We start from the raw sequence: 16,535 nt of genomic DNA on the forward strand, positions 1-16,535 counted from the left end.
ATGGTTGAAAGTGGTTAACAAATGTGAATTGCACTTCCAAATACACAAGAAACGTTGTGTGGCTAAGGCTGAAAGCATCATCAGGGACATTCATCACTCCTGCCATAGTCTGTTCAACATGGCTTTTTTTAATAAGGAATTGTTAGACTAAAACAATGTACTGATCAGCAGGTACCAAATGGACGTAGGGTGATCAGAGGTGTCCCAATTTATGTGGGAATGCACAGCATTTTTATCCCATGCCCCACACCCCACATATAGAGATGATGGCCCACAATTTGATTGGCTCTAGTTTTCAAAAGTTAAAACACTGCAGGACAGATGGTTTTCTAAAATCTGTCTTTTATCCCAAGCAAATGAAAGCAGGGATGGCTGTCATCACAGGACTGCGTTTTATGGTTTTTGGAGGGCACCAATGCTATGTGTTCATATCTGTTGTTGGACAAAATATATGTAGGTAGAGTCGCTAAAAGTACAAGAGAAGGAAAACCACTAAGTGGAATTCTGTTTTATTTAAGGATGGACAACGTGTAGTTATATATATATAAACATTTAAAGCATAGGAAAGCTCCTTCATTTAAATCTATTACTTTTCTTTTTTGGATATTGGAAACGTTGGATTCAAACAAAATATGTGTTTTAAGTATCCTAAAAGGCCTAACCTGTAACACGCATAGTCTAATTGTGTGCTACTGAATCAACCAGAGGCAAAGCATAGAGATGATAGAAACTAAGGGGCAGAATAGGCTATACATTTTATTTTGTAAGTTAGACCTTCAAAATGTTACACTACCTCTAAGCAATGGCAAGGTGTCATACATTGTCCCACACAAACATACTCTTCCCACATTTTGGTTTGTTGGTATCTGGTCTCCCTAACTGGATGTCAGTCATAGCCTACAGAAGCAGTGTTTATTTTTCTTCTTGGATGAAGTCTCAGCTAATTAGCCAAAGAAAATTGATTTAAACATGGGTCATATTTTGAATTACCAGAGCAATAAAAAAAATCCTTTGGCTCAGCTATAGCTACATGATTTAAGAGCCTTCATAGGACAGCATGATTACATATTTATTTTTGCATTTAATGCCTCTCAAGTACAGAGAACTCAAGCACACCAAAAATAGCCAATCTACAAGCCCACAACGTGTCACAGCATGACTAGTTGTGAGCTTGTAGATCTGCTATCTCCAGTGTACATCACCAGCACGCAACTAATTATACGTTTTAAGGGTGTTCATCATTCTTTAGCCATGCTATGTTATCTGCTTGATGCCTAATTTATATACAAATTAGGAACCAATATTTCTCTAGTTAAACACTATACAAAATGTATTTTATTTACATAATGAAATACTAATTGAATTGTTAACATCTACTAAATTCTAGACCTAATGAAAGACCAAGTAAATCTTTATTTATTTAGCATATAATGTCTTTGTTCAGTAAACAGTTGAATACAGTTGGTTACAGTATAGGCCTACCGGTAATCCCATATACACAGTCAAATAAGCTTTGTTTTTCAAGAAGAAGAAAACACAAACTAAAGTTATTTAAAAGGTGGCTACATTAACAATTGTCATATACTCTCAGGGAGTGAGTTATTTAGTGCTCACCACATGAATAAAAATACCCTAGAACAATACTATGATCTCAGACTGAAATATGGGTCTCAGGTCTTGAACTGTCTGATTCATAATACTAAAACCGTTTTTGTTTTCATCCAATATAATTATTCCCTGTGGGTCATTAAATTCTAATTACATTAATTATATTTATACCCAATTATGATCGATAAGCTCAAAGCAATAGGTTTTGATGATACGTCGGTGAGCTGGATGAGATCCTACCTGGAAGGGAGGGAGCAAGTGGTGGAAGTAAACGGCACTACTAGGACCTTTACTGTTCCTGATATATGTGAACGATATCAGTCTTCAGCTTGCGACTGCAAACTGTTCCTGTTCACAGGTTGAGAAAACTCTCAGCACTGAACTAAACAAGATCTGTATCTGGCTCTCCGACAACAAACTATCATTACACCTGGGTAAAACTGAATCCATCCTCGTTGGGTCCAGTTCTAACCTTAGCAAGGCTGAGAGTTTCACGATCAAAGTGGGTGATGATGTTATCACAAGAAAGGAGGAAATTACCTATGGGTTCTATCTTGGAGGCAAACCTCTCCGGTAACAAAAACGCAGAAAGAGTGATCAAAAAGGTCAACCAAAGAATACGCTTTTTGTATAGGATTGGACGTCTAGTCAGTAAGAATACTCTGAAGATTCTTGCAGGGGCCCTCATACAAGGTTATTACGATTATGCATGCTCCTCATGGTATCACAACACCTCTAAGGCCTTAAAAACAAGGCTCCAAACATCCCAAAACAAACTAGTAAGGCTACTTCTTGGCCTCAATCACAAAACCCATCTAACCCCTGCTCATTTTGCTAGGATTGGATGGCTTAGAGTTGAGGACAGAGTACAGCAACTTGCTATGGGCCTGGTCTTCAAGATACACCACAACATTGGGATCCCCCTGTATTTGTCAAAATACTTCCAAAACGTTAATGAAGTCCATGATCATAACACCAGAGGCAGCTCCACGAATCATGTTCAACCCAGATTTGGCACAACAAAGGGAACTCGTTCTCATGCTATTCATCAAAAATGTGGAATGCCCTACCAAAAGGAGTAAAGGAGTGTAAAACCCTACTCACTTTCAAAACTGCCCTAAAGATACACCTACAGGAGGCTGCAATTCGAAAATGGCCCCTGTCTAAGTCTTAACCTCCCCCCTTTTTTTTCTTCTCTTGTACACATTTTTCACTCTTCATACCAGTAACCTGTAAGCTGATTGTATGACGTTCTGTATAGTAGGCCTAGTGTGTATATCTGTCTCTTATATGTCATCATGATTTGTGTGCATGGGGATCTCATCTTAAACAAGCTCAGTGCTTAATGAGTCTTCCAGTTTAGTAGACATGTATTGTGAATTTGTACTTCCATGTAACCTACTGTTGTTCTCATGTCTTACTAAATAAAGTACATCAATCAATCAATGACCCCACAGTTCACTGATTATTAACCAAAGAGTGTATAACTCCTTCCCCTTGGATTAAGTTGTAGCAGCTGTGGCAAATATTTATGTCAAATAAATAACTATTATAATAACTAGAAAAAGTGCTCCTCTGAGCACTGAGGTCTCTGCCAGGTCAGGTATAGGTTATTGTGGGCCAGCAATGTTTGGAATTCGTCAATCAGGATGGAATATGAAAAATCGGACAGATCCGTCTGGACAGATCCGTCTGGATTACATGACTATAGAGATAATGTGTACCAATTTGCGTGACATTTGGACTCTGTACTCTGTGGGAGTAATATAAAAGATTTGTTTTGCAAAAATCTGCGTCCTGGTGGCACTATAACAGGAAAAGGGTGCAAAGTTTCACGGCAATTGCACACTGCGTTCATGATTTGAGGCATTTTGTTCAAAACGGACCACTCCCTCAAACTTTGGAAGTCAATCTCAGCCAATCAGGATGGAATATGAAAAATCTGACAGAATCTAGATTGGCCTGCTGGTGGCACTATAACAGGCCGATGTAAAACGTTTGGGACAGAGGTTTTGCTCTGGCTTCCAGGGAGTGTGTCTGCACAGTTTCACGTCGATCTGGCCAACGGTCCTGGATATTAGCTGCAGGTTCATAGACAGACGAACACAAACACAGACGGACGGACATGCGGACAGACGGACGGACAGGGTGCAAAGGGCCTGGCAGAGACAATAATAATAATAATAGCGCTCAATTAAGAAGTCAGGTGTCTTTGAGATTGACAGGTATCGCGGAGTCATGGAGGCCCTATGAACCTCCTCCAGGCAAAACACTTGTGTGCATGGCCAATACTGAAAAACGATACACATAAGATTATATCATTTTAATTTATAAAGACATATAAGATGGAGCCGTCTCCAATAAAAAATAATAATTTACATAAAAATGTTGTAGCCGTCGTCATATTTCATGCATATAGGGGAAACACGATATTTACAAGGTGCCACTAATTTCTAGGTCACTGAATAATTTGCTCTATTACATTCAACAACTTTCAAATTTGTAACATCACCTGACCAATAAAAGCTCCAACCAAGTATAATATTCTGCTATTGTAGAGTAGGCCTATTGTTATCCGCGTAGATACGTATGCACGTCACGTGTGGAATTTTATCTGAACAATAACATTTCAAGGTGCTCAATGTTTGCTGCCACAAATTGAATAGCCTGCTGTGTAACAGAAACCTTCAGTGATAATTTGGTGCTCTAGCAGGTCAAGGTGAATAGCTACTCAACATGTGTGATTTGCAACTCCAAGGCATTCCCAATGGAAATGGGCCTTATTCATTTTTCAAATAGCCTCTAGGATACCTGATCAAATAGAGACGCCAAAGGCGAGCGCTATCTTTGATGTCTTGAAGAAAAGACTCAGCTTGGCCTCATGCATATTGTATAACTTAAGGAATTACAAACACCCAACTGGATCTCATAGAACGGCTATCAGCTATGCCAGCGGAGAGCACCGTTCACACGTCTTACAGTATAAGAAAGAATTGTTAGAATGAAATCTAACCACTTTCAATCAGGTGCCCTTATTGTCTCCGCCAGGCCGAAAGGCATGGCGAGAGAGTATGTTTTACCCCCTGTCCGTCCGTCCGTGTGTGTGTGTGTGTGTGTGTGTGTGTGTGTGTGTGTGTCCGTGTGTGTGTCCGTCCGTCTGTGAACATCTAATCTCCCACACCGTTGGGTGGATCGCAGCGCAACTGTGCACACACACTCCCTGGATGCCAATTCAGAACCTCTGCCCCAAATTTTTCACATGGGCCTGTTATAGCGCCACCAGGAGGCCGATTTGTGCAAAACATATTTTTTTACAGTACTCCTACTCCTACAGCTTTTCTCCAAACATCACGCAAATCGCTAAACAGTATCTTTATAGTCATGTGATCAACACGGATCTGTCTGATTTTCCATATTCCATCCTGATTGGCTAAGGTTGGCTTCCAAAGTTTTATTGGTCCGTTTTGAACTAAATGCCTCAAATCATGAACGCAGCTTGCGATTGCGGTGGAACTTTGCACACACATTCGCACTACGTTGAAGAACAAACGCCACCCTTTTAACATGGCCCTATTATAGCGCCACCAGGAGGCCGATGTTTCTTTTTTATATTACTCCTACAAATTTTGTCCAAACATCATGCAAATCAGTACACATTATCTCTATAGTCAAGTGATCAAGATGGATCTGTCTGATTTTTTATATTCCATCCTGATTGGCGAATTCCGAACATTGCTGGCCCACAATAACCTACCTGACCTGTGCTCCGAGGAGCACTTTTTCTAGTTCTGGATATGTCATTATAGGCGAAAATTGTCAAAAGAATTGTCAAAATGTTAAGAAATTGCGAAAATTGTAGATCTACAAACTTGACTAGTTTTGCTATACGTCATATAAATTCACAAAATCTCAGTTGTTGTGTCTGCATAACTTTTCCCCACATATCTCAAGAACTTTCCCACAGATCAACTACAAACTTGGCATGTGTATCACAGGAGTGATGCCCGATGGGAAGTCAGTCGGATCGGTGCAGGTTGTCCATAAATCCTTTATTCAAATTAGCTTAAGGGAGGCCCGGCCGGTGAAACTCTGACGTCATGCTCATGTCATCATGACTCAGCCATAACCATATAAGGAGTTCCCAATGCAGCCACACCCAAATATGGAGTGTGTTGTCTAACCTCAATGTGTCCTCATGGCATCAGGCACAAACAATCAGTCAGCTCTATATGGGAACAAAAGGGGGACATCAGGGATCCCCATATAGGCATAAAAGGGACACGAACTGACTGATACAGAGATCTCCATATATGGGCATAAAAGGGACAAGGACTGACTGATACAGAGATCTCCATATATGGGCATAAAAGGGACAAGGACTGACTGATACAGAGATCTCCATGTGGGCATATCAGCATACAAATCTCAGGAGGCTATCTGTCTCGGCTGTGTCCCTTAATGCCCATATTTGGACCTTCCTGGTCATATGAGGAGTACTGATGTGCATGACATCAGTTATGTCATGGCCTCCAAGTACTTAGATAATGTGCACGGAAAGAATTATACCAACGGGTTCAACTGCAGAATCAGCGGCCAGCGGGTACTCTGATGATGCTAACTGTACTGGATAACCGGAGGGGCATTCGTTCCCAAACTTAAAGCCAAAGGGCATAACGCGCAATGCGCAAGCTATGACGATTGACGAAGTAGGGCTAACTGGAAAAATAATGATGATTATTGTACAGCCATGACAGAAACATACTGCTTTTGACATACATCATATTAAAACTCTATGATCCTTATAAATAGCCAAGCACACTCACCCATGATGTGACGCTGTTGACGCTATAAATTGAAGCTAACAGCTCCCTCTAGTGGCTGAAACAAAGAGATACATCATCATCTCCGTTGGTCCGTTTTGTGTAGCTTGCTAGCTACATGTCCTTACGCGGCTTGGTTGACAAATGTTCTCTGCATTCAGCGCGCTCGCACTTCATATACCGCCATCCATCAACACAGAGATATTTAGTAGGTTTATTGTTGATAAATTCTCATGGCGGTCCGTAAGGCGCAGGCGCGGTGGCCAAGTGGTAAGGCGTCGGTCTCGTAAACCGAAGATCGCGGGTTCGAACCCCGTCCGTGCCTTTTGTAAATAGTACATGAGATGTGTGATGTTCTACCTTGGAAACTGCGATGAGGATAACCACCCACGATTGTGAAATCCTTCCAGTTGATTATTAAGGCTAGTGGATCAAATGTCTGATATAGACATGGCTGGTTATCATCATGTGTCATAAACATGGAGACTAGATTAGATTGTTTTTTAGCCTACATGTTATTCAATCCACTTTGAACTTTTTTTCATTATAAAGCCATTTAAAAGCTGTAGCCTACAGTTTCTCTTCCCAAGTTCCCTCATCCATTTAGACTTGCAACTCCTTGCAAGGCCTACAGCCTTCTAGAAGTATTAGTAGTAGTAGTTAGTAATAATAATAATGATGAATATTATGCTGTGTTAAAATAAGTGTTATATAGCTCTATTCTGATAGTAGCCTATATTGCTGTAGAGTGTTCAGTAACAGGGGTCTCCCCGTCCCTCCAGTTCTTTAGATAATGAATTTTTAGGTTGGAATATCAATTTTATCCAATCAGGAGAGAGATCTCTAACTTAATTGTTCATTAATTAAGTCTTCTAGGGTATAACTATTATCTCTGGTTGCACACCAACATGTGATCATTGCACTGACAAATGAAGGTGAAAATTCATGATAGTAGTATGGAAACTAGCAACGACAACAAAAAGTTCACTTAATTTGAGAATTGTATAGACCTAAGTTATATTGTATTAACATACTCTACCATACAGATTGGACAAAATTACATTTTATTCTTTAAAAAGTGTTGCTTTAAATGTACATAAGACTTTTCTTTTAAATGTATTTAATTCATTTTTTAAAAATGTGTGTGTAAACAGCAGCTAATCCCCGGCAGGGCATCTGGCAATTTCCCTTACTGTTCATGCACATTTATGATTACTAGCTACTAGGGATATATTTCAATAGTCATCTACATTAAATAAAATAAATGTGTTACATAGCCTGCAGCACATGAAAGTCCACAAGTCTGTGGGAGCTTCCTATTGAGGGAATAACATAAACATTGTTCTTTCCCAATTCGTTGATGATCAAATTATTTATGTCCTGCATACATTGTTTAATATTGATAATATAATATAATTTTATAATTCTACAGTATGCACACTATTTCCTTGATAAGTTACTGTCTATGAAAATCTATGTCCATCTATAGATTTATATCAACATTTATATCTACTGTATGATCAGACAGCATTTCCCTCTCGTTCTTATTTATTATATAATAGATTTACAACAACCTAAAGTTCAAATTGTTCATTTGAGAACATTTGAGAAATTTGGGACAAGTAAATGTAGGAATCTAAGGAATCCCTGCCATGTTATGAATAGAGCATATGACTTTGACAACTTCATCACTCATTATCCAGTGATGATTGGACACAATTGAGCAATTGAGCAAGTGTTTGTGGGCCATGACCTAGATACTTATTTCCAGTTCTGGACCTTGGACACTGCACCATAGCATCCTCTCCTAATTCTGTGTTGTACACTGCAATCTACAAGGCCTATAGATTTAAAATAATTATCAAGGATCACCCCAGCAATGGAGTGTTCACTCTGCTACCGTCTGGCAAATTGTACCAGAGTGGCCCGACTCAGGAGGCTCAGAGACTCTGATCTTTTCTATCCTCAGGCCATGATGAGACTTCTGAACTCACACACCATATCACCATACCCTTATACAGTCACATAAAACATTTGGGTATATACTACACCCTCTACTGGTGAGAATAATACACATAAATATAAGGATACAATGTGGAATTGATTGGATATACGAATGTCACGCGAAGCCTGGCACAAACGTCTCACAAAGCCCTGACTGATAAAGCTACCAGAGAAGACTAGAACTGCGCCTCCACCTTAGATTGTTTTTTTAATCCTGTGCCTATCAGGCCCTCAGATTTTTGGATTCTTGGGATCCGTAAGCCCCTCCCAAAGGGCTCTATGCACAGCAGCCATATTGGAAAGAAATTGGGCCCCTTCCCAGACCCATATAGAGAGAGAGTTATGACACGCTTTGATCTCGCCGCAAAGCGGGCCGCTATGGGCTATAGTTCCAAACATTGGAACTTCTGCATTGAGATAGGACGAGCATATCCGCATTCCATTCTCACAATGGGTGTCGACGCTACTAGTGTTGTCACTCTCATATTAGATCACCCCTTCCTTACTTCCTTCGCAGGTGTTAGCAATGATTCTAATGAAGGCTCTGTTCCATTTAGTGTTGTACAGTGGTTCTCAAACTTTTACATTTCAAGGACCCCCATAATTCTGAGAGTGTACAAATGGAACCAAATGGACCCTTAAGGGGACATTTGGTACCCCCTCAAGGAATCATGAGTGTCCCTGGACCCCAATTTGAGACCCACTGGTGTAGCAGAGTTTCCAGTGAGCCTATATTGCCGTTTGGTACGTTCAATCAAAAGGTCATCTGAAGCTCTCGCACCCCAAATCTGTGACCATCAGACAGACATTATTTTTTTGTGGACAGAGACTTGGCGGCTTATAGAATGATGACGATGATGATAATAATAGTAATAATAATAATAATAAATGTAATAATAATAATAATAACAACTAGAAAATGTGCTCCACGGAGCACAAGTCTCCGCCAGCAGACTTGTGTTCTTCCAGAGAATGTAGCAATCTTTGCTGTGTCATGTTGTCAGCATTTGTGGCTCGTCTTTGTTTTTTGTCATTTAGGGATTCAAGTGGTCTTTGTCTCTGTTTCTTAGCTTTGGCTTTCTGCTGTCGGCATTGCGCCTTTGCTTCTTCATGAGGTTTCAGACGATAATTTCCTGCTTCTTCAGTTTGCGTAATGAGAGTTAGTTGCATTGTGTGATCTCAGCTGTGATCTCACTTTGTACTGGTGTGCTCCTCTATTCTCGGTGTGCGCTCCTCTCTTCTCACTGTGCGCTCCTCTCTTCTCGCTGTACGCTCCTCTCCTCTCGGTACGCACTCCTCTCTTCTTGGTATGTGCTCCTTGTACTGGAAAGTACTGGAAAGTACTGTTCCTTGGTATGTGCTCCTTGTACTGGAAAGTACTGTTCCTGACTGTTCCTGAGCACAAGTCTCCGCCAGCAGCAGGATTTTTGGTAAGGAATTTATTCCAAGATTGGAACTTTTTCTGCTAATATCTCCTGACTAAATGTTAGCTTGGCTGATTGCACTGATGTCACTTCGGAACACGCACCGCAGTGTTCCGAAGTGATACACCTATTTATAGGTGTATTTCGTCATGCGTCTCGCTAGCCAATCAAAGCACACCGTTTCAACATATTGTCACGTGTCACGTGAAGCTTGACCAATGTTAGCTTGGCTAGGGGGGGGGGACACAACGAAAAGCAAACGAAAACATACTCTCCACCATGCCTTCGGCCTGGCGGAGACAATAATACATACGATGTATATAGAGCTTTTCTAGGTACTCAAAGTTGCTTTACAGAAAGAGAATAAAAACATCTTTATTGGGGGGGAAAAGTAGTTAAATGGTTAAAAACTAAAGGGGATTATGATTAGGTAGGGCCTACCAAATCATAATCCCCTGGTAGGGAATGCGAGTCTGAAAGGGTGGGTTTTGAGTGTGGTTTTAAATGTGGCGAGGGTGGGGGCAGCTTTGATGTGAGCTGGGAGTGAGTTCCATAGGGAGGGGGCGGCCACTGAGAAGGCCCTGTTACCCCAGGTTCGTTTCTTTGTCTTGGGGACGTCCAGGAGGTTGGCATTACCAGACCTGAGGGAGCGGGAGGGGGCGTGGCGTTGAAGGAGTTCAGAAAGGTAGCGAGGAGCCTGGTTGTTGAGGGGTCAAGGCGCCCTACCACCCATGCATTTACAGGCAGATGATGGACTTGCATGGTCATCACGGCCAGGACATGTATGACCTCTGGAAGGCAGCAACGGACCCACAGGTCGAGCTGATAGCATAGCCTCTAAAACAAACTGCATGTTGGTGAAAATGGCTCTCCTGTGTCAAGTCTGTCAATCCTACTTGATTGTCTCCTACCCCTGTAAGGCAGCCTTTGTATAGAGTAGATTGTGATTAAATATGCATCAGGAGTCCGGGCACTTATAGGCTCTAATGTAGCCTGGATGAGCGCATCGTGGGTTCGAGTCCCGTTCCCGACGGTTTTCGCTGCATGTCTCTCCCCATCTCTTTCTCCCTGTCCATCTCCACTATACACTATCAATAAAGGCAGAAAAGCCCCCCCAAAAAAGAAATGTGCATCAGTGCGTGCATGCGTGGGGGGAAATATCGTGTCTACGACATTTCACATTTGTGGAGGTGCAGAAGTGCATCTCCAAAAGAACTTTAGGAGGTACGCTCTATAGCAAGCAATTTCCCCAGAGGTAATTTTTTTCCCCCAGAGGTCTATACTGACTTCCATCCAATGAGTGAAGGGACGAAACTTGTGTTGATTTATATTAAAGCTGTGTGAATTTGGCAGACACAAAATGTTGCCTTGTGTCAGCTATGTGTATGAAGTAGGGCATACATGAAACGTGGTGCAAAGTGACGCGTTTTGAGCTTGTAGATCTGCTACTGTTGCTTTGATTTACTTTTTTTTATCCTGAAAAGTAACAGTTTTGGACATATGAGTTTTCCAACTGACAGAGACGATATTATATTATATACAGTATATGTATATGTATTATAAAGCCTTCTTTTGAGTGGTCTTGTGTAATATATCTCCTGTGTGTGTGTGTGTGTGTGTGTGTGTGTGTGTGTGTGTGTGTGTGTGTGTGTGTGTGTGTGTGTGTGTGTGTGTGTGTGTGTGTGTGTGTGTGTGTGTGTGTGTGTGTGTGTGTGTGTGTGTGTGTGTGTGTGTGTGTGTGTGTGTGTGTGTGTGTGTGTGTGTGTGTGTGCTCAAATTATAAATGCAGACTTATACCCTTGGTGTTTCATTTCATGTTTTAATCATCTCAATATTGTGTCTCAAAAGGAAAATATTTCTACAGCCCAGACATTACATAACGTACACACTATTCAATACATCATCAAGATATGGAAGTTGCAGGAGTAAATCTGCCAAATAAAATACAAACCAGTTTTATGAGTATGCCATTATCAAGTTAATATGTCATCTAAGTGGAATTTTATCAAATAGTACACACAAGTTGCGTAAAATCAAAAGTTATAAGCAAATACTTTAAATAGTAAGTCAAATAAAATACCATTATTATAATAAAAAAAGATTATAGCATTTTGTCTACAATATTGGAGCACTTGGAGACTCCAGAACTATAAGGCATGGCTCTATGTTTCAGGATACAAAAATACTATTGTTAGGGACCAGATACCTGATCTGTCCCTTGCTGATCAACATTTAATCTTCTGGCTAAGTCTTGACTGAGTTTCCGAGAAGACATATACTCCAGTGGCCTGCCCATTGTAAGAAACTACTGTTATAATCTCTCCTGTATATTTTCCTGAAAGTAAGGGAACATTAATCAGAAATCCCATGTCCTTTATGTCGTTTAGATTATTCAGTCTGTAATGACACATTTTATATGAGGTATGTTGTGATGTTATTCATACTTTCCCCATACATACAAAAATGCAATGTCACATGCTAAAAGATAAACACTATAATAAGAACATAGACTTTGTCACTTTTGTACTCCATTTTTGCAAAAGATTTCTGCAGCAATTGAAATAATGGCAAAAAGTAAGCTCTTAATATTCTTTATCACATTTTAATCAGTAATTGGCATTAGTTTGAAACAAAGGGTCATTCTCAATTCTCTGCAACGGGTAAAGAATGATTCCTGTGTGTGTGTGTGTGTGTGTGTGTGTGTGTGTGTGTGTGTGTGTGTGTGTGTGTGTGTGTGTGTGTGTGTGTGTGTGTGTGTGTGTGTGTGTGTGTGTGTGTGTGTGTGGGGGGGGGGGGGGGGGGGCGGGGGGTATTGAAACACTTAAGCTTGAAAGAAAAGATTCCTAGAATTAATGACAGTCACAAGAGCCAGCAGTACAGAATAATACAGTCCTTTAATAAGATATCGAAGTAGTAACAGAACCCTCTGTTATACTTGTGTCATCTGTGCCAAAGTGAGCTTTATCCAGCATCCAAATGGAGGAACGTGAGCTTATTCTACAAGACAAGACAATAGGGTAGTCAGGTGTAGTGTACACCTGACTACCACCATAGCACTAGGGAAACCAATTAACCACATGAACCTCAGCGTTCTTATTCTGGAGCAAACATTGGGCAAAAATAGCAGATCTACGAGGTCATAACACGGCATGTTGTGAGCTTGTAGATTGCCTATATTTGGCAAAGATATTTGAGGGGAAAAAGAAGGGGGCTTAGAGCCATCATAGGGGACCAAGTATATAGGGTTTAAATGATTAAGTGTAATATTTGGGTGCTCAGTAAATATGCAATTCCAAAATATTAAGTGAAGAATTATCTATGTACAAACTTGTTTCATTGTTGCTGTTCCTGCCTCAATTTGTAATTAATAGAAGGGCAGGGCTTTTAAATTATTATTTCTTTACCAAACATAATAACAGCTCATCTTGGGTCTGAAAGATATTAACTGATCATTTTGAGATACCTAATCCTATATATAGCCCAAGGACAAAAAGGCAAGTGTGTGTGCGTGTGCGCTCGTGCGTGCACTTCCTGGGGAAACCCTGATTCATAGCTAAAAACATGATTCATATAGGAGACTTAACACACCAACCCAATCGCTAGAGAAGAAAACGTGTACATTTATTGAGTCAGTAAATATTACATGTTGGATGTTCACACCCGCAGAGGAAGTCTGGCCACAGGGCATATTTCTGAATGAACGGTGCCTTTCTTAGGCATTTGGCAGCCTCCCTGTCACACTTGCAGAGCAGCTTTTCACACTTGTCCTTAAGATCATCTGGAATGAAGAAAGAAAGAAGTAACATGTACGTTCTTTCAGTGACTGGATGATGGTAAAGAGCTAGAATTCTCACTGATTACAGGAAACTGCACAATGATACAGTACGTGTAGGTTTTTCTGTTTGTATGTCATAATGTTGTGTTTGTATGTCATCCCATTGAGAAATGGGCTGATTACTCATTCTGATGCCTTACTGTCAAACATCCCAAGCATATATACATAGCTTTGAGCTTTTATGTGTCTTATATTTCTTAAGTTCTCACAAAATGAAAAAAGTACCTTTTTTGAGAACATCTTCCACAAATTATATTTTCTAGTAGGTATCTAAATAGTAATAAACCTTATTAAGGCTGTTATTATTCATGATTACAGTAGCACTTCTGTGGCTCATAGCTTAAAATTATCACAACATTACCATTAAATGTGGGTTTTGTGCAACCATCTCTCCAATCTCACTTGTCTGTGTACTGCTCTCATAAAGAACATGGGGGTTTGTACTTTGTACACTTTGATTCTTTATTTTTGGTATCGTAGCACTTTGAGATTTGTTTTAAATATAAAGTGCAATATAAATCAAACGTATTATTATTATTATTACTATTCACTCAAACATCATGAATCCGTTATTCAACATTATTACATGAACCGTGAAAATGATTCTCTTTCACATCATGTTGAATATAAAATGAAAAAAAAAAAAAGATTACCACACTCAAGCTTATTGTCTTCACACGTCCAGTGATACCTGCGCATCTTGGTTTCACAGCCAGCCAGTTCTGCATCTCCATAACAGCAGTCATGCTTATGGCAACACCTACAGTATATGATTAGTGTTAAATGTAGATGTATCAGTTATATAGGTCAAAACAGACTGAATAACACATCAACCACTTTGGCTAGACCAAAATATACAGTATGTCACATAATAAGAGAATAGTCTGACATGTGATGGATAGTCATAGTGCTGAGATTTAAATTACAACATGTCTATTCTTAAAGGAATGGAAGGACCACTTGAGTTAGCAAAACAGATAGTTAACATTGAAATGGTTTGCGGGGGCTGATGCCTGTGGTTAGGAAGGAAAAGAAGGAGACGGTAATTAGGATTTGGGTGTGGAATTTGAGTCCAGGGTTTTGGGCCTTTCCCACCCATCACGCGCCTGGTACAATGGGTTCACACTATTTCTGGTGCTGCCATGCAATTTGGAACCGGAAATGGTGGGTACATAAAAGTGGTAGATCGATTGAGCTGGGAAGACTAAATAACATCCATTCAGAAGACTGACATGATCCTCGATGTAAATTGAACTCTGAAAGTGTACAAATGGATAAATGAACACTGAGGGTTTTACTGTGTATACTTCTATACTTAGCTTATTCAAAGAATATAATTTTGGTTAGCGTATATTGTTCACTAACCAAAATTATATTCTTTCAAGTACACTAAGTATAGGTGATGCCTGTAGTGATTGATTTGTTTACTTTATTCCACCAAGTCATCATGCACATAATTAGGCATCCTCTCCTTATTGTTATTGTTTGAAATTTGCAGAATAAATGATCTGTGACCAAATCTCTGTCCTGTTGCCTCACCAGTCTGCCCTATCTCTTGGCCATCCCTGTCCCCCCAGTCCGCAGTAGCAGCCGTACATCATATAAGCCAGGGCAGATCTCCCAGTGCTACACTTGATGGCTCCTGCAAGCTCCAGTAAACCTCTTTTAGTCCGTGGAGATCTGTGTTTCGCCAAAGAGGCCATGCCCACTAAGAAGAAAACAAAACGAAAAAATGACAGTCATAAACAAACTCAAGCTTCATTGCAAAAACATATGTCACAGTCTATTTACTCCACTTTGTGTGAAACTGAATAATATATAGGTCTATCCTTCACTTTTTTGTTTTGAATTATTTGATGTGTGAAATTGACCTGCATTTTGCATGCCATGCAGGCGTGGAGGGGTGGGGTGGTCCAATTTTAGTTGCAACAGAATTTCGAGTATCACAAAAGCTGTGTTTCAGTTACTTTGATATGACGGTGAATACAACTCTGCTTTTGGTGTGACTTTATGCTATCACACACAGAGATATACTACTAGTATCGACTATTACTTATAGATAAAAGAAATCCTGTCTGGCAGTCAAATCTAAACCAGGTCTAGCAATGGAATAAAATAATTCTTCTTCAAGGTAATATACACACAAGTTAAGATACAAGACTACTCCCATAGAAACATTTGGAGAGAGAATTACGTTCACATGTGTAATTGCCTAATTGCATCATAGTATATAAAATATACTATATAAATTAGGATTATGAGAGCATAGTTATGAATATGCAACATAAATAATTTCAAGCTTATTCTTGGATAAATACAATAGAATGTCCTACCCGGTCTATTTCAGTAAATTAGATACTAGCCTACCTAATAGTAATAAGCAACTTACCAGAGAAAAGCAGAAATATCCAATACAATCCTGTCATGATGTGCAACAGGCAGTTCGAGCTCCAAAGAAAGTTCTACTGTTTGCCTTGTACTACAGCACTGTTTGCCTCCGCTCCTCTAGTGAGGGTAGGCATTCAGTGCATGGCTTTTTTTAGACTCTGTCTTGAATAATCTCCTGTGCATCACTCCATTGGCCTGTTCACACTATAGCCTAATCCAGTGTTTACTGTTGGGTGCGCCCCCTAGAGGATTGAGGAATCCCAAATAAAAGTGTGTGTGTGTGTGTGTGTGTGTGTGTGTGTGTGTGTGTGTGTGTGTGTGTGTGTGTGTGTGTGTGTGTGTGTGTGTGTGTGTGTGTGTGTGTGTGTGTGTGTGTGTGTGTGTGTGTGTGTGTGTGTGTGTGTGTGTGTGTGTGTGTGTGTGCGTGCGTGCGTGTGACCACCGTGCGTGCGTGTG

The 16,535-nt window shown here is 40.2% G+C and overlaps 1 protein-coding gene across 1 annotated transcript; it reads right to left on the reverse strand.

Moving 5' to 3' along the window:
* Positions 1–12,878: 12,878 nt before the first annotated feature.
* pla2g10 (phospholipase A2 group X) lies at positions 12,879–16,216 on the reverse strand. Its single transcript, XM_084071654.1, has 4 exons — positions 16,081–16,216; positions 15,231–15,399; positions 14,345–14,451; positions 12,879–13,634 (listed from the first exon to the last, which is right to left on the reverse strand). Exons 1-4 carry the CDS (start codon positions 16,115–16,117, stop codon positions 13,486–13,488), a joined length of 462 nt encoding a protein of 153 aa, XP_083927780.1. The 5' UTR covers positions 16,118–16,216; the 3' UTR covers positions 12,879–13,485.
* Between the last annotated feature and the right edge of the window lie 319 nt (positions 16,217–16,535).

This window comes from Gymnoscopelus microlampas (genome assembly GCF_963454915.1).
Source record: "Gymnoscopelus microlampas genome assembly, chromosome: 11".
In the NCBI taxonomy this organism is placed as follows: domain Eukaryota; kingdom Metazoa; phylum Chordata; class Actinopteri; order Myctophiformes; family Myctophidae; genus Gymnoscopelus; species Gymnoscopelus microlampas.